This window comes from Globicephala melas, chromosome 1 (assembly GCF_963455315.2).
Source record: "Globicephala melas chromosome 1, mGloMel1.2, whole genome shotgun sequence".
Lineage (NCBI taxonomy): Eukaryota > Metazoa > Chordata > Mammalia > Artiodactyla > Delphinidae > Globicephala > Globicephala melas.
Window position 1 is genome coordinate 36,194,612 of NC_083314.1, and position 18,867 is coordinate 36,213,478.

General features: G+C 33.6%; 1 protein-coding gene across 5 annotated transcripts in view; it reads left to right on the forward strand.

Annotated features, from left to right (window-relative positions):
- The window catches only part of CD46 (CD46 molecule), a 54,136-nt gene that overhangs the window by 22,210 nt on the left and 13,059 nt on the right, over window positions 1–18,867 (forward strand). For 2 of the 5 annotated variants that reach the window (XM_060294001.1, XM_060293995.1), the window contains exons 4-9: window positions 1,458–1,543; window positions 2,375–2,572; window positions 13,132–13,314; window positions 13,704–13,748; window positions 13,858–13,902; window positions 15,648–15,695. In XM_060294001.1, the coding sequence (XP_060149984.1) occupies window positions 1,458–1,543; window positions 2,375–2,572; window positions 13,132–13,314; window positions 13,704–13,748; window positions 13,858–13,902; window positions 15,648–15,695 (605 nt within the window). The remainder of the gene's footprint in view (window positions 1–1,457; window positions 1,544–2,374; window positions 2,573–13,131; window positions 13,315–13,703; window positions 13,749–13,857; window positions 13,903–15,647; window positions 15,696–18,867) is intronic. The other 3 variants (XM_060293998.1, XM_060294005.1, XM_060294011.1) reach the window with 3 other exon arrangements.

An 18,867-nucleotide genomic window follows, 5' to 3' on the forward strand; every position in this document is an offset into this window, starting at 1 on the left:
AAGGTGTGGAGACAGATTTCTGTTGCCACTTATTTTGCCATCATCCCAGAATCCTCTCCTAATGCATTATAATCTAGAATCAATGAATTAGCCTTTAGGGAAAAGTCCTCTGGAAGTGGGTACAGGCAGTTACACTGAGTATTTTTAACTTGATTAAGTAAAAATAGCAGAATATCCAGTGAATGTTCCGCTGGAACATTTAGAAGAGGCTACTAGGCACCAAAAGTTTAAGATGTAGAATCAAGGAAGTTGTAGCCCTCTTGAGAAACAGAATATATAGAGAGGCATCAGAGCAAAATAGTAAATGAAAAGCACCAAATAGATAGAATCATTCATGATCGTTACAGTGAGAGTCCAGAAGGAGAAGAGTGTATTATGAATTTAAATAATTGGAGAATACTTCATTGAGTAGTATTCCTGAACTACTACTAGAAAGATACAGGCATATCTTGGAGATATCGCAGGTTCCTTTACACACCACTGCAATAAAGCAAATCAAATGAGTTTTTTACATACATTTATACTATACTGTAGTCTGGTAAGTGTGCAATAGAATTATGTCTAAAAAAATGTATATACCTTAATTTAAAACTACTATATTACCAGAAAAATGCTAACCATAATCTGAGCCTCAGAGGCATAGTAGTAACATTAAAGACATTGATCACAGATCACTATAACAAGTATAATAATAGGAATAAAGTTTGAAATATGTGAGATTTACCAAAATGTGACACAGAGACATGAAGTGAGCAAACGTTTTGGGGAAAATGGCACAAATAGACTTGTTTGATGCAGGGTTGCTACACACCTTCAGTTTGTTAAAAACTTAATAAAGTGAAGAGCAGTAAGATGAGGTATGCCTGTATTCTGAATATTAATAAAGAATCTAAAGAATATTATCTAAAGAATGTTTAAAAAAGCTAAAACTTACCTAGTACTCACTACGTGCCAGATGCTAACTCATCCAATCCTCAGAACAGTCCTATGAGGTATGTAGTGTTACCCCCCTTTTCATAGATGAGGAAACTGAGCAAGAGAACCTTGCCTAAGGGGCTTGCCCAAGCTCAAATAAGTCAGTCTTAGAGCTGGAACTTGAATCCAGGCAGGCAAGCTCTAGGGCCTGACCTGTCTGCTCAGTCCTTACTGAGCAGAATGGTGTGAGCAAAAGGGTAGAGAAGTGAACGTGTGATGCATTTGCCAGAGATAGCGGAGGGGCTACACTGACAACATGACAGAGTCATTTAGACATTTTTCTGTGGGCCAATGTGTGTTCACATGCAGAAACTCTATTTAATTAAGTTGCATATTTAGTTAGCACTTACATTATATTTTGTTTAAGGAACTTCTCCCTCAAATTACTATAGTGCAGGAAGACAACCATATAAAATTGTTTTCATTATTATGTCCATCTTGTAACTACTAAAGAACATAGTAACTTTTCTTTTCTCATTTAGTTATTTCCTAATTGGACCAAGTATTCTATACTGTGACATTTCTGGAAGTACTGTGGACTGGAGTGATAATCCTCCAATGTGTGAAAGTAAGTATATTCTCTCTTTAGAATATAGAGGAGCAGTTCTCAAACTTTGGGCCTCAGGACCCCTTTATGCTTTTAAATTAACATAGATACCAATGAACTTTTCTTTATGTGGGTTATATCTTTTGCTATTATTATATTGGAATTTAAACTGAAAAGTTTTTAAAATAATTATTATTCATTTTTAAGAAGAGCAAGCACAATACCTGTTAGTATATACAACATACTTCTATGAAAAATCAAAAATTTCCAAAACAAATAGTGGCATTGTTTTACATTTTTGCAAATTTCTTCAATATCTGGCTTAAAGGAAGACATCTGGATTCAGTGTCTTGCAAAATCACACAATTTATAGCCTCTGGAAAATTTCACCATACACTTGTAAGGATGAAAGTGAAAAATGACAATAATACTTGGTATCAATGTGAAGAACTGATTTAGTGAATAGATATATTTATAAATTATGAAGTGTTTCTCAACCAGCACTGAGTTCTGTTTTTAATCATAATTATATCATATCATTAAATTGTCAACATCTCTTATGATGAGAACAAAACTTAGTATGGCCTTGCAGATAAATAAATATGTTTCATATAGATTTTTAATGTAGTTATTTAAGAAAATTAGTTTTATTTTAAATAATTCACTTCTAAATTAATAGTTTGAATTTAGGATAATACATTTTCTCATAGAAACCTTCTAAATGGATATTGGATTCGCAACTAGCTTGTAGAAATCATATGTTAATTTATTGAAGGCAATTCATATATCTTTACTAATTGCTGTTTAATCTTTTACCTTTCCTTTTATGTCTTATTTTTTTCCCTTTCTAAGAGATTTTGTGTAAACCACCTGAAAAAATTCTAAATGGAAAATACACAAATAGCCACAAGGATATATTTGAATACAATGAAGTAGTAACTTATAGTTGTGATGCTTCAAATGGAACAGATCAATATTCACTTGTTGGAGAGAGCAAGCTTGTTTGTATTGGAAATGACAAATGGAGTAGTGACCCTCCTCAGTGTAAAGGTAATAATATTTCCATTTATTTCCTTCTTAATTTGTAAATACTGTAGAAACGCTTTGTAAATTGTTTTACTTACAGTAAAAACAGCCATATGTGCTTGATCCTCCTATTTAATTGGTTTCTAATTTAATTTAATATCGGTCAAATCAAGTATAAAATACTTCTACTTGTAGAGCTTCCCCCCTCTCACCCCACAGGTTCTTGGCATTCCAATTTATACATTGTAAACTACTGTGTATATGCATGAGTTAGGACTTTTTTTCCATGAAAAGCATCAAAAAATTCAACACACACTTTCTTAAACATAAGAAAGTGTTATCTTGTATTACAAGAAGTCTGACAGTTTTGGCTACAGGAAATCATAGTGTAAATTGTAAAAGATTAATTGTCTCACAGATATGATTTATAAACTCTGGGCAAATCTTACTTAAAAACAATGTTTAAGGCATTAGAGCATGATCAGAAGCAGGGAGACACTGGAGGGATTTTTACTCTTGAAAGAAAGGGTCCACTGAATAATAGCAAAATATTTACTCTTCTCAAGTGAACATGGAACATTCTCTAATACCATATTCTAGGCAATAAGATAATTTTTAACAAATTTCAAATAATTGAAATCATTTAGAGTACATTATCTGATCAAACTGGGATGGATGTAGAAATCAAAACATAAATCTAGAATATCCCCAAATATTTGAAAAATATGCAGACACTTACAACTAATAAATGAATCAAAGACAAAGTACTAACAAGGGAAATTAGAAAGTGCTTCGAATATAATAAAAATGAAACACAGCATATCAAAATATCAGAACTTGTGGGATACAGCAAAAGCATTGCTTAGAAGGATATTTAAACCATGAAATACTTATATTGGAAAAAGAAAAGTCTCAAATCAATAATCTGAACTTCTACCATAAGGAACTAAAAAAAAAGAGCAACTTAAACCCCAATAGGAAATAATAAAGACAGAGAAAAAAATCAATGATATTGAAAAGAGAAATAATATAGAGAGAATCAAATCAATACCTGCTTCTTGGAGAAGATTGATAAATTGGATAAACCTATAGGTAGTTTGACAGGAAAACAGAAGATACAAATAACCAGTATCAAGAGTGAAAAAGAGGAGGTCACCACATATACTGCAGACATTTAAAGAACAGTAAGGGAATAAAACAAACAACTTTATGCCTGTAAATTTGACAACTTAAACCTTCTTGCATGTAGATTTTGTCTTTCCTTTTGTTATTGTGGTATATCACATTGATTGATTTCTGTATGTTGAACCATCCTTGTGCAGAAGGAAATTTTGTCAAATGCATAAATAGCATTTGACAAAATTCAACATCCATTCATGATAAAAACCTTCATGGAGGTGGGTATAGCAGGAACATACCTCAACATAATAAAGGTGATTTATGACAAACCCACAGCCAACATAATACTCAAAGGTCAGAAGCTGAAAGCCTTCCTGAAATTCAGGAGCAAGACAAGTATGCCCACTCTCATGACTTCTATTCAACATAGTGTTGGAAGTCAGAAAAGAAAAAAAAATAAAAGCTATCCAAAATAGAAAGGAGTAAGTAAAACTGTCACTATTTACAGATGACATAATACTCTATATAGAGAATGCTACTCTATAAAAAACTATTGGAACTAATATATGAATTCAGCAAGGTAAGAGAATACACGATGAATATACAGAAATCTGTTGTGTTTCTTTACCCTAATAATGAAATGTCAGAAAGAATAAGTTAAAAAAAAATTCCATTTAAAATTGCATCTAAAAACAAACAAAAGAACCTAGGAATAGACTTAACCAATGAAGTGAAAGACCTATACACTGAAAACTATAAAACATTGATAAAGGAATCTGAACATGATTCAGAGAAATGGAAAAAATATACTGTGCTCTTGGATTGGAAGAATTAATATTGCTAAAATGGCCATACTACCCAAACCAATCTACAGATTTAATGCAATGCTTATAAAAATACCTGTGACATTGTTCACAGAACTAGAACAAATAATCCTAAAATTTATATGGAACCATAAAAGAGCCAGAAGTGCCAAAGCAATACTGAGAAAACAGAAGAAAGCTCAAGATATAACCCTTCCTTGACTTTAGACTATACTACAGAGGTACAGTAATCAAAGCAGCATGGTATTGGCACAAAAACAGACATGTAGATCAATGGAGTAGAGAACCTACTCCATTGTAGTTCAATGGAACAGAGTAGAGAACCCAGAAATAAACCCATGCACCTATGGTCGATTAATCTACAACAAAGGAGGCAAGAATATACAATGGAGAAAAGACAGTCTCTTCAACAAATGGTCTTATGAAAGCTGGACAGCTACATGTAATACAATGAAATTAGAACATTCCCTCACACCATATACAAAAATAAACTCAAATTGTGTAAAGGCCTAAATGTAAGACATGACACCATAAAACACAGGCAAAACACTCTGACAAAAGTTGTAGCAATATTTTCTTAGGTCAGCTTCCCAAGGCAAAAGAAACAAAAGCAAGAGTAAACAAATGGGACCTAATCAAACTTAAAAGCTTCTGCACAGCAAAGGAAACCATCAACAAAACCAAAAGACAACCTATGGAATGAGAGAAAATATTTGCAAATGATGCAAATGACAAGAGGTTAATATCCAGAGTACACAAACAGCTCATACAACTCAATATTAAAAAAACAAACAACACAATCAAAAAATGGGTAGAAGACCTAAATAGACGTTTCTCTAAAGAAGACATACAGATTGCCTACGTGTATATGAAAAGATGCTCAACATCACTAATTATTAGAGAAGTGCAAATCCAAACCACAAGGTGTTACCACTGGTCAGAATGGCTGTCATCAAAAAGTCTATAAATAATAAATGTTGGAGAGGGTGTGGAGAAAAGGGCACCCTCTTGCACTGTTGGTGGGAATGTAAAGTGATGCAGCCAGTAAAGAAGACAGTCTGGAGGTTACTTAAAAAACTAAAAATAGAGCTATGATCCAGTAATCCCACTCCTGGGTATATGTCTGGAAAAAGCGAAAACTCTAATTCAAAAAGGAACATGCACTCCCAATGTTCATAGCAACACTATTTACAATAGCCAAGACATAGAAGTAACCCAGGTACCCATCAACAGGTGATTGAATTAAGAAGATGTTTTGTGTGTGTGTGTGTGTGTGTGTGTCTGTGTGTCTGTGTGTCTGTGTGTCTGTATGTGTGTGTATTGGCATATTACTTAGCGTTAAAAAAAGAATAAAATAGTTACATTTTAGCAACATGGATGGACATAGAGAATTTTATCCTTAGTGAAGTAAGTAAGACAGAAAGACAAATACTATATGATATCAGCTGTATGTGGAATCAAAAAAAATAATACAAATGATTCTATATACAAAACAGAAACAGACTCACAGATGTAGAAAACAAACTTATGATTACCAAAGGGAAAAAGGAGGGGGGCAACAAATTAGGGGCATGGGATTAACAGATACAAACTACTATACGTAAAATAAAAAAGCAACAAGTATTTGCTATATAGCACAGGGAATTGTATCCAATATCTTGTAATAACCTGTAATGGAATATAATCTAAAGAATAACCAAACAACAAATCACTATGCTGTATACCTGAAACTAACACAATATTGTAAATCACCTATACTTCAATAAAAAATTATAAAAAACCTTCTCATGAAGTGTACTGCAGGCCCATGTCCTCACTGGGGAATTATACCAAACATTTAAGGAATAAATAGTAGTAGCCCTACACAAAGTTTTCAAGAAAACTAAAGAGATAGGAATACTTCTTAACTCATTTCATGAGGACAGCATTGCTCTGATACCAAAACCAGACAGAAACATTGCAAGAAAATTACAGACAATATCCAAAATGGGCATAGAACTAAAACTTCTTAAAATATTAATAAATCAAATCCTTGCCTATAAAAAATAATACATCGTAATTAAGTAGGATTTATTCCATGAGTCCATGGATGATTCAAATTTGAAAATTAATCAGTGCAATTTACCATATCAAGAAACTTTGAAGAAGAAAAAAAAAAACACTCTTGCATTCCTATACACGAACAACGAAAGATCAGAAAGAGAAATTAAGGAAACAATTCCATTCACATGTGCAACAAAAAGAATAAAATAACTAGGAATAAACCTACCTAAGGAGGTAAAAGACCTGTACTCAGAAAACTATAAGACACTGATGAAAGAAATCAAAGGTGACACAGATGGAGAGATACACCAAGTTCTTGGATTGGAAGAATCAAATTGTGAAAATGACTATACTACTGAAAGCCATCTACAGATTCAATGCAATCCCTATCAAATTACCAATGACATTTTTTAGAGAACTAGAACAAAAAAGCTTAAAATTTGTATGGAGAAACAAAAGTCCCTGAATAGCCGAAGCAATCTTGAGGGGAAAAAATGGACCTGGAGGAATCAGACTCCCTGACTTCAGAGTATACTACAAAGTTATAGTAATCAAGACAATATGGTACTGGCATAAAAAACAGAAGTATAGATCAATGGAACAGGATAGAAAGCCCTGAGATAAACTCACACATCTATGGTCAGCTAATCTATGACAAAGGAGGCAAGGATATACAACGGAGAAAAGACAGTCTCTTCAATAAGTGATGCTAGGAAAACTGGCCACCTACATGTAAAAGAATGAAATTAGAACACTCCCTAACGTACACAAAATAAACTCAAAATGGATTAAAGGCCTAAATGTATGACCAGGCACTATAAAACTCTTAGAGGAAAACATAGGAAGAACACTCTGACATAAATCATAGCAAGATCTTTTTTGACCACCTCCTAGAGAAATGGAAATAAAACCAAAAATAAACAAATGGGACCTAATGAAAGTTAAAAGCTTTTGCACAACAAAGGTAACTATAAAAAAGACAAAAAGACAACCCTCAGAATGGAGGAAATAGTTGCAGATGAATCAACGGACAAAGTATTAATCCCCAAAATATATAAACAGCTCATGCAGCTCAATATTAAAAAAACAACCCAATCAAAAAATGGGCAGGAGACCTAAATAGACATTTCTCCAAAGAAGACATACAGATGGACAAAAGGCACATGAAAAGCTGCTCAACATTGCTAATTATTAGAGAAATGCAAATCAAAACTGCAGTGAGGTATCACCTCACACCAGTTAGAATGGTCATCATCAGAAAATCTACAAACAACAAATGCTGGAGAGGGTGTGGAGAAAAGGGAACCCTCTTGCACTGTTGGTAGGAATGTAAATTGATACAGCCACTATGGAGAACAGTATGGAGGTTCCTTAAAAAGCTAAAAATAGAATTACCATATGACCCAGCAATCCCACTACTGAGCATATACCCAGAGAAAACCCTAATTCAAAAAGACGCATGCACCCCAATGTTCATTGCAGCACTATTTACAATAGCCAGGTCATGGAAGCAACCTAAATGTCCATTGACAGATGAATGGATAAAGAAGATGTGGTACATATATACAATGAAATATTACTCAGCCATAAAAAGGAACGAAATGGGGTCATTTGCAGAGACGTGGATGAATCTAGAGACTGTTATACAGAGTGAAGTAAGTCAGAAAGAGAAAAACATATCACATATTAACGCATATATGTGGAACCTGGAAAAATGGTACAGATGAACTGGTTTGCAGGGCAGAAATAGACACAGATTTAGAGAACAAACGTATGGACACAAAGGGGGGAAAGCAGCAGGGGGTGGGGGTGGAGGTATGATGAATTGGGCGATTGGGATTGACATGTATACACTGATGTGTATAAAATTGATGACTAATAAGAACCTGCTGTATAAAAACAAAATAAAATAAAATTCAAACAAAACCAAAAAGACACATGCACCCCGATGTTCATTGCAGCACTGTTTACAATAGCCAGGTCATGGAAGCAACCTAAATGTCCATCAACAGATGAATGGATAAAGAAGAGGTGGTACATATATACAGTGGAATATTACTCAGCCATAAAAAGGGGTGAAGTTGGGTCATTTGTAGAGACGTGGATGGACCTAGAGACTGTCATACAGAGTGAAGTAAGTCAGAAAGAGAAAAACAAATATCATATATTAACGCATATATGTGGAATCTAGAAAAATGGTACAGATGGACTGGTTTGCAAGGCAGAAATAGAAACACAGATGTAAAAAACAAAAGTATGGACACAAAGGGGGAAAAGTTGGGGGGAGGCGGGCGGTGTGGTGTGATGAATTGGGAGATTGGGATTGACATGTGTACACTAATATGTATAAAATAGATAAGTAATTAGAACCTGCTGTATAAAAAATATGAATAAATAAAATTAAAAAAAAAAGAGAACTAATGAGAGCTTAGAGTATGCTGCATATCCTCCCTTATTTGAGCCCAGAGCCATTTGCTTAGACAAACCTTTCCTTGAATATATTGGACAATTCTGTCTCCACTTCCCATTAGCTCTGTAAGTTATTTAACTTCTTTGAATGTCAGTTTCTCCTGCAAATAGAATGCCTAACTTAATGTTTATTTTAAAGATTAAATCTTCTAGCATGTGCCAAAAAACAAAAACAAAATAAAACCACACATGATCACCTTAATAGATGTAAAAGAAAAAAGAGTATATGACAGAATTTATCATCTTTTCATTATAAAACTCAGCAAATAAGGATATAAGGGAACTACCTGAAGCTGACAAAAGGCACCTATAAAAGTTCCCCAGCTGGGGCTTCCCTGGTGGCACAGTGGTTGAGAGTCCGCCTGCCGATGCAGGGGGCACGGGTTCGTGCCCCGGTACAGGAAGATCCCACATGCCGCGGAGCAGCTGGGCCCGTGAGCCATGGCCACCGAGCCTGCGCGTCCAGAGCCTGTGCTCCGCAAAAAAAAAAAAAAAAAATTCCCCAGCTAACATTATACTTAATAGTAAAAGAGTAGTTTATTTTTACTTAAAGTGGAACAAGATAAGGATGTCTATTCGGCATTGCATTGGAGTTCCTAGACAGTACAATAAGGCATACATATTGGAGAGTAAGAAATAAAATAGACTTCATTCACTTATGACGATTGCTTTTGTAGAAAACTTGAATGGCTGAAGTTTTAGCAAGGTTGCAAGATACACGATCAACATTCAGAAATCGACGGTATATCTATAAACTAGTAAAACACCATTAGAAATTGAAAATTTTCAAGTACTGTTTATACCAGCTCCAAAACATGAAATACTTGCATATAAATCTAGCAATGTATGTGAAATATTTAAATGGTAAAAGCAACTAAACACTTATAGAAGAAATTAAAGAAGACCTTAATACATAGAGAAAATTCAGTGGTCATGGATTAGAAGACACAATATAATAAAGATGTCAGTAATTGATCTTTAAATTCAACACAATCCCATAAAATCCCAGCAGAACTTGAGAAACAGGCTCTACAATTTATTTAGAAAGATAAAAGAACTAGAATAGTCAATATAAATTTGAAAAAAAATTATAGATGTCTTGTTCTACCTGATGTCAAGACTTCTTATAAACCATGCTGTAAGGAATATAATCAAGACAGTGTGGTATTGGTGAAAGGATAGCCATGTAGAGCAGTGGAACAGAATAAGTATCCAGAAATAGACCCTTTCAAATATGTCCACTTGATTTCATCACAGATATACAAACAATTCATTGGAAAAATGGTAAATTTACAGGCTCAATTCGATATACATTATGCACAGAAAAAAGAAAGCACCTCAACCTATGTTAGCAACATAGACAAACATTTACTTACAATGAACCAAAGACTTAAATGTAAAACCTAAAACCATAAGGCTTTTACTAGAAAACGTAGAAAATATTTCTGCCTTAGCCAAAGATTTCTTAAATCAATGCTAAAAGCATGATCCTTCTTCTTTAAAGAAAAAATATTAATTGGACTTATTAAAAACTCAAAACTTCTGCTTCAACTACACTGTTCAAAGAATGAATAAAATGAGCCACAGACTGGGAGAAAATATTTGCAAAATACATATCTGCTAAGGGACTTGTATACAATATATAAGTAACTCTCAAAACACAATAAGAAAAGAACCCAATGTTTTCTAAGATGGGCAACATATTTGAATAGATTTGTTTCACCAAAGAAGACATATGTATGCCAAAAAAGTACATGAAAAGTTGCTTGATATCATTAGTAATTACAGAATGGAATTTAATACCATAGTGAGGTATCACTAAACAGCTATTAGAATGGCTGAAATTAAAAAAAAACCTAAAAACTAACAATACCATTAACTGGCAAGTATATGGAGCAATTGGAGCTCTAATACATTGCTGGTAAGAATGCAAAGTGGTATGAACATTATGGAACACAATTTGGCAATTCCTTATAAGGTTAAATATACATTTACCATACAACTCAGCAACATAAGTAAAAAGGTATGTTTATATAGAAACCTGCATGAGAATATTCACAGCAGCATTAGTCATAATCATTCCACACTGGAATTAGCCCACATGTCCTTCATCTGGTAATGGATGAGCAGCCTATACCACATCCATACAATGGAGTAATACTCTGCAATAAAAAGAAATGAACTCCTGAATCATGCAACAGCAGGAATGAATCTCAAATGCATTATGCTAAGTGAAATAAGCCATACTCAGAGGCTGTGATCCCATTATGACATGCTGGAAAAGCAACATTATAGGGACAGAAAACAGATTAGTGGTTGGCTGGTTGGATAAGGTGGTCGAAAGTTGGGGAGGGTTGATTACAAAGTGGCATAAGGAAGTATTTGGAGATAATGGAACTTTTGTTATTGTGCAGGTAATTACATGGTTATTTGAATTGGTCAAAACTAATACAGCTGTACACTTAAAAGGGTGAGATTTACTGTATGTACTTTGTTATCTAGTAGTAAACCTAACTTAGAAGAAAATCATTAGGTACAATTAAGAGCATATTGGCCCAACAGTGAAAAATATCAGTGACAGAGCAATAGAAATCCACCATGATTTGAAAAGAAAGATTAAAATAAGAAACAGAGAGAAAGACATTTGGGAGAAAAAGCAAAGAGTCAAACATACATGTAACTGGAGTTTCAGAAGAGAGGAGAGAGAAAAATGTAGAAAATAATTTCAATAAATACTGGCCAAAAATTATCTAAATTTGATCCAAAACAACAACCCCACAGGTCTGGGAAATTCACTGACCGTAGCAGAATAAATTTCAAAAATTTACCAGGAAACTGCCACTAAACTAAACACAACATGGTAAAACTACTGAAAACAAAAGAAAAAGTAGCCAGTGAGAGGGAAAAACAAAAAACAAAACACAAACATATTACATCCTCTCTCTCCTCACCCCAAAGTAAGAATGACATGACAGCTGACTTTTGTTAAGGAACTGTTGAAACTACAAGACAATAATTTCTGCTAATGTGCTGAAAGAAAAAACAGTTAGCCTAGAATTCTCTGTCAAAGAGAAATCTTTCAGAACTGAAGGTGAAATAAAAACAGTTTCAGATAAACAAAAGCTAAGAGAATTTGTCATTAGCCAACCTGGACTATAAGAATTGATAAGGAAGTTCTCCTGGCTGAAGAGAAATAATACCTGATGGAAATTCAGACCCAAAAGAAAGGAGAAAGGACACTCTTCTGGTTTAAAAGGCAGTGTATTATCTGGCCCTCATCTATTACTCAGATTTAATCTCATAAGACATTCTCTTGAACTCACTGCCCAGCCCAGTGTTTCTTGATTTTGTTTTTTCCCAAATTCTGCCAAACCCATTAATGGATCGTGAATCCTAGAGGGTCAGGATGAGTATTTTACTTTTTAAGAAGTAGAGTAGAATGGGAAATATCAGAGTACACTGGTGTGAGGGCTAAGTATTAACTTTTAACATTATCTCAGGCGTGTTTGTTTATATACTGGTTTACAATGTAAAATGTATTTCTTGATCTCTGGGTTACAGTCCAGAATGTTTGGAAAACACTCCCCTAACTCCGCTGGCCTTTGTACTTCTTGAACATCCCAGTTCCTCTGTGTTGTTGTCACCTGAGAACTTTCTTTTTCATATCTTGGCATGGCTAGCTTCTTTTCAACTTTTAAATTTGAGCTCAGATATTACCTTCTAAGAAAAGTTTTTGCTGCCTTTCTTAAAAAGCAGGGTACCGCAGTTAGTGTCAGCATGATCTTAAAAAAATCCTAGAGCTAAAGAGCATTGAAAGTTTCTTTTGAACTTACCCTGAATTTGTGTCTGGTACTCAGACCTTTCTCAAAACTTGTCAATAATGGAAAGAAAATGTAGGGAAGCAAATAAACTATAATGACAGTCTGTTTTAGGTGGGAAAAGGTTATTAGACTACTCCAGATCTGTTCCCTGGAATTCAAATGCGCAGTCTTTTTTTTTTTTTTTCCAATTAACATCTTTTCATTCCTTTCCTCTTTCTTTCCACTGGAAATTATTACTTTGCACTAGTTTTTCTGGTCCTATGTGAAAGCAGCTTTCCATTAACTCTGGAATTTCTCAATTTTTCAGTGGTCAAATGTGCCTATCCATACGTTGAAAATGGAATGATAGTCTCAGGACATGGAACAAAATTTTACTACAAAGCAACGATTGTATATAGATGCATTGAGGGTTTTAAGCTTAATGGCAGCAACACAATTGTCTGTGGTGCGAACAGTACTTGGGAGCCTGAGATACCAACATGTATTAAAGGTATAAATATTGTCATTTTCCTTTGTTTTTTTTTTCTTTGACATTAAATATCAATGATACAGAATAATAGAAAAGAAACAATTTTCATATTTAACTGTCTTGCATTCATTTCTGTGATAGTTGTATGACTTCAAATTTACAAAGAAATCTGCTGTTGTGATTTTGGATGTCATTATAGGGTCTTAGCATTTCATGTACATCACACATGTATATAAATTTCTCTTGTTTGACATTTTTTACATGTAAAAATGAATAGCAATCATTTTTCAGAGTAAATTGAAGCATAGGAAGTTTTACCTAAATAAGAGTGAAAGGCATAATTCATATTAATGAAAAGAAAATAATAATGCCCAAGTTTTTTATTCAGTCTACATTATTTTGTTTTCCAGAGTCAACTACTCCTAGTACCCAGCCTACAATTTCCAGTGCCTCAGGTTTAGTAACTACCTGCATATATTTTTTCAAGTCTTTCAGATTCTTGGTGAAAATACTAGCAGTAACTCGCAAGTGTTTGATCCAATCTACATTTTTTTTGTTTTCCAGTGTCAGCTCCTCCCAGTTCCCAACCTCCAATTTCCAGTGACTCAGGTCTAGTAACTTCCTGCTTATATATTTCAAAATCCTTTACATTCCTTGTGATTTTTTTCAAAATCTTTTAAATTCCTATGATTTACACTCATTCATCAGTTTTAGGAATGAAATGGAGAAGAACATATTAACAGCCATTTTAGTTGTTACATTTAGTGACTTTAAAATTATTTGCAGTAGTCTGCAGATATAAGCAGGTGGCAAGTTAAGTAAACTTTAAGCATGTTTACTTACATGTAAAATGATTAAAAGATGGTTTTTTTGGTGGATGATTTAAAACCTTCCTTACTGAGTGGTAGTAAATTTAAAATGGGATCCATTTAAAGCACTTAGCACAGTGCCTAGTATCTAGAAAGCTCTTAAAGGTAGCTTGCATGCATTACAGCATAACTCAATATTAATGCAGAGGAAGGTCCATGGCGTCTGTTTTTTAACATGTGTGTTTTCTGTATCATCGACATTGATAATTTATTCATTTTAAAAGTGATCTGTTGACACCTTTACAGGGTATCTCCTGGGTCTAGGACTATGTTTCTTTTCCCAGACCGTGACCAGTTTGGTTCTGCAGGGACTACTGATTAGCTGCTCTGCCTAAGACTTGAGAGACTATTTTGATATGGTGGAAGGAATTATCTTCCTGATTTCAGGGCTGCTGTCTCTGGCTTCTTCTCTTTGGTTGCAGCAGAAGCAAGAGACAAGAGGAAGAGAGGAAGAGCATTAGCCTGGGCAGACTGCACTCAGGGTCCCAGTGTGGCTCTGCTCACTAAAGTAACAACATTTCTATAGGTTCCAGTGTCCCATTGTTTAATGACTCAAACAAATGTCATCTACTGGCTTTTAATTTGTTTACTTCTTATTGTCCTAATATTTTAAGGACTGAGGGGAATTTTTCATGTTAACATGGTAATTAGAACACCTTTTTATAATTCCCGTAAACCTGGTATCCAGTAATCTCCTTGAGTACCTTGGTGAGGGCTGTGAAGTTTTGGTGGGAAAAAGATGTTTTTTTTGGTGGATGATATTGACCCATCCATGTTTACTCACATGGTCCTACTGGGACTATGCACTGTGGTATACTATGTTTGTTGATAGGCTCTTTTGAAAGAGTTGACCATAAGCATTTTATAAAGGATTTATAAAACACTGATACAGTTTAGTGTTTGAAGAAGAGAGAATTGTGAGGACAAATTTATAAAGAAGGTAAACTACAGGGATTTTTTTTTTAAATATCAAAAATCAAAATTCCTCATGAGACTGTCAATCATTTTTTATCATCAGTTAGAGAGCATGAAAAGTATCATTAGTGACATATAATAGTGATAAGGTAGATGTGATTATGCAAATATGAAAAAATGTGGGCAAAATACTAAGTGGAAAAGAAAAGGATACAAATTATGTAATAAGGTACTATGTGGATGGTATTTTTTTTAAGTTTCATATCTTTATTCTGAACACATATTTTTATGGTTTATTATTAGTTAACTTCTAGGATTTCCATTATATAATACAAAGCCATAGTGAACATCCCATAGTGAACATTCTTATGGATACATTCGTATGTACTTGTGTAAATATATATTTTAGGTTAACTTCACAGAAGTAGAATTGCAAAGTTTAGGAAGTATGTGTATTTTTCATTTGGGGAAATAATTCAATTTGAGAAATAATCTTTTTAAAAAATCAAAAGTAAATCCATAATTTTGTATTGATAAGGCTGGAGAATTGAATCAAATTTATTTTTCCAGATTCCAAGCCTACTCATACAACTACGACTCTGGGGTCAAGTCATCCAGGTGCAGGAGTTCTTTATTCTACATATATTGCTTAGAACTTTTTAGGGTGATGAGTGAAAAATGATGTCACATATTAATTTGCATTTATTTAATTATCAATGAAGCTGAGCTTTTTTCATCTACAGTTATTTGTTCATGTCCTTTTTTCATTTTTCTATTTGGTTTCTAAAATATTTCTTGTTGATTTGTCAGAATTCATCAAAGCCTGTTTAAAATGAACTTTTTTTTCTAGGTTGTTTTTTTTTGCCTTATATTTACTAGTCAGTTTTAAAATTTTATATTATTGGGTATATATATTGCTTTTTATAACTTTTAATTACATAAATAGTATATGAATATGAGTTTGTAAAATTTCAAACATTATGAAAGCATACAGAGTAAAAGATTACTTCTCCTCCTCTTTCTCTAGTCCATTTCCTGAATCATCACTTAATAGTTTAGGGTATCTTTTTATTTCTGTACATCAACATCTTTATATGTGTACTTATACATATTTTGGCATTTTTTCTTTTTTCTTAACCAAAAATGGCATTATGCTGCTCATATTTTTCTGAAGCTTTCACTTTTTCCATTTAATGTCTTGAATCGGGGTTCTTTTTAGATTTACTCCCATCCTTTTTAATGATGACTTTAATATATACCATATTTAACTATTCTCCTATCAGTGGTCATTTACATGTGCATTTTACATTTATAGGTAGCTGGGTGTACTGATCTTTTCCTTAATGGCTATGACTGTGTATCCTTCTTACAAAAGCTTCAGGACTTCCCCATGCTGAAATTATATAAACATCTTAACCATACATCCTGATTGCATTATTTGCATTAAATCGTTGTTTTATCTGAAATTCATTATGGTATGTGGAATGAGATTAGGTTCATCTCCATTCCACCCACCCCATCTAAGGGCTAAGTAGAACTATTTGTTGAATAAGTTGTCTTCTCTACAGCTGTTTTGAAGTGCCAGTTTTTATCGTACATTAAATAAAGTCATAGGTGTTCTAATCTTCTTTCTGTTCCCTTGATCTCTGTCCATTCCTGTGCCCCCAGTAAGTCGATTTTTTGACGGCAGTACCATAATATGTTTTAATATCTGGCAGAAGACATCCTTTTCAGAAATTTTCAGGCTATTTTCTATGTTAATTTTTCTAGATAAAGTTTTTTTTTGACTATTTCAACCATTTTAAGTGTACATTTCAGTGGCATTAAGTACATCACTACTAGCTATCATCACAACTTTTTCATCATCTCAAAATGAAAGATTATATCCATTTAATAATAACCCTCCATTCTCCCTCCCCTCAGCCCTGGTAACCAATATTCTACTTTCTATCTCTATGAATTTGACTATTCTAGGTCAAGAAGTAGAATCACTTCTGACTTATTTCACTTAGCATGATGTTTTCAAGGTTTGTCCCTCTTGTAACATGTAGCAGAACTGTATTCCCTTTTATGGCTGAATAATATTGCATTATTTGTATATACCATATTTTGTTTATCCATTCATTTGTTGATAGCCACTTGGGTTGTTTCCACCTTTTGGCTATTCTGAATAACACATTGGGGTGTATGGTAATTCTGTGTTTCCCTTTTTGAGGAACAAACTTAGTGTCTCCCTCAGTGGCTGCACCATTTTACGTTCTCACCAGTGATACACATAGGTTCTAATTTCTCTACCTCTTTGTCAACACTTATTTTTCTGTTTTTTGATAATAGCCATCCTTATACATGTAAAGTAGTATCTCATTGTGCTTTTCTATTTTTTAATTTCCCTAATGATTAGTAATTGATCATCTTTTCATGTGCTTATTGGTCTCTTATAGATCTTTGGAGAAATGTCTACTCAAGTCCGTTTCCTATTTTTGAATTGTTTTTTTGTTGTTGAGTTTTAGGAGTTCATTATGTATTTTGGATATTAATCTCTTATCAGATACATTATTTGAAGATGTTTTCTCCCATTCTGTGTATTGCCTTTTCACTCTGTTGGTAGTGTCATTTGAAGCACAAAGGTTTTTAATTTTGGTAAAGTCCAGTTTATCTATTTGTTCTTTTGTTGCCTGTGTTTTGCGTGTGACATCTAAGAAATCATTGCCAGATCCAATATCATGAAGATTGTCCTCTATGTTTTTTTCTAAGCGTCTTATAGTTTTAGCTCTTAAGTTTAGTTCTATGATCCTTTTTGAATTAATTTTTGTATATGATGTAAGTGTCCAACTTCACTATTTTGCATGTGGATATCTGTTTTCCGAGAAACATTTGTTGAAGAGATTATCCTTTCCCCATTTTTCCCCATTGAATGTTCTTAGCACCCTGTTGACAGTCATTTAACCATATAAGCAAGGGTTTATTTCTGGGCTTTCTACTCTATTCCATTAGTGTGTGTGTTTTTTTCTATGCCAGTACCACTCTGTTTTGATTATTGTAGCTTTTTAGTATGTTTTGGAACCAGGAAGTATGAGCCCTCTCAACTTTGCTCTTCTTTTTCAAGATTTTTCTTGGCTATTGCTAGTCCCTTGATTCCATATGAATTATAGGTTTGATTTTTCAATTTCTGCAAAATGGATTTTCAAGATGGTGATAGGGGTTGCATTTAATATGTAGATTGCTTTGTGTAGTATTAGCATCTTAATAATATTAAGTCTTCCAATCCATGAACACAGGATGTCTTTCCATTTATTTATGTCTTTAATTTTTTTTCAGCAATGTTTTGTAGTTTTCACTGGATGAATGTTGCACTTCCTTGGTTAGTTTATTCCCAAGTATTTTATTCTTTTTGATACTGTTGTAAATGGAATTGTTTCCTTAATTTCCTTTTTGTATTGTTCATTGCTCATGTATAGAAATGCAACTGATTTTTGTTTGTTGATTTTGTAGCCTGCAGCCACCTTTGCTGAATTATTTGTTATATCAGGTGTGTGTGTGTGTGTGTAATCTTTAGAGTTGTCCTTTTATAAGATCATGTCATCTGGAACAGAGATCATTTATTTCTTCTTACCCAATTTGGGCGCTTTTTCTTTCTTTTACTTGCCTAATTGCTCTGTCTAGAACTTCCAGTGTTATGTTGAATAGAAATGGCGAATGCAGGCATCCTGGGTTGTTTCTTATCTTAAGGGAAAAACTTTCAGTTTTTCACCATTGAATATGATGTTAGCTATGGATTTTTTATAAATTG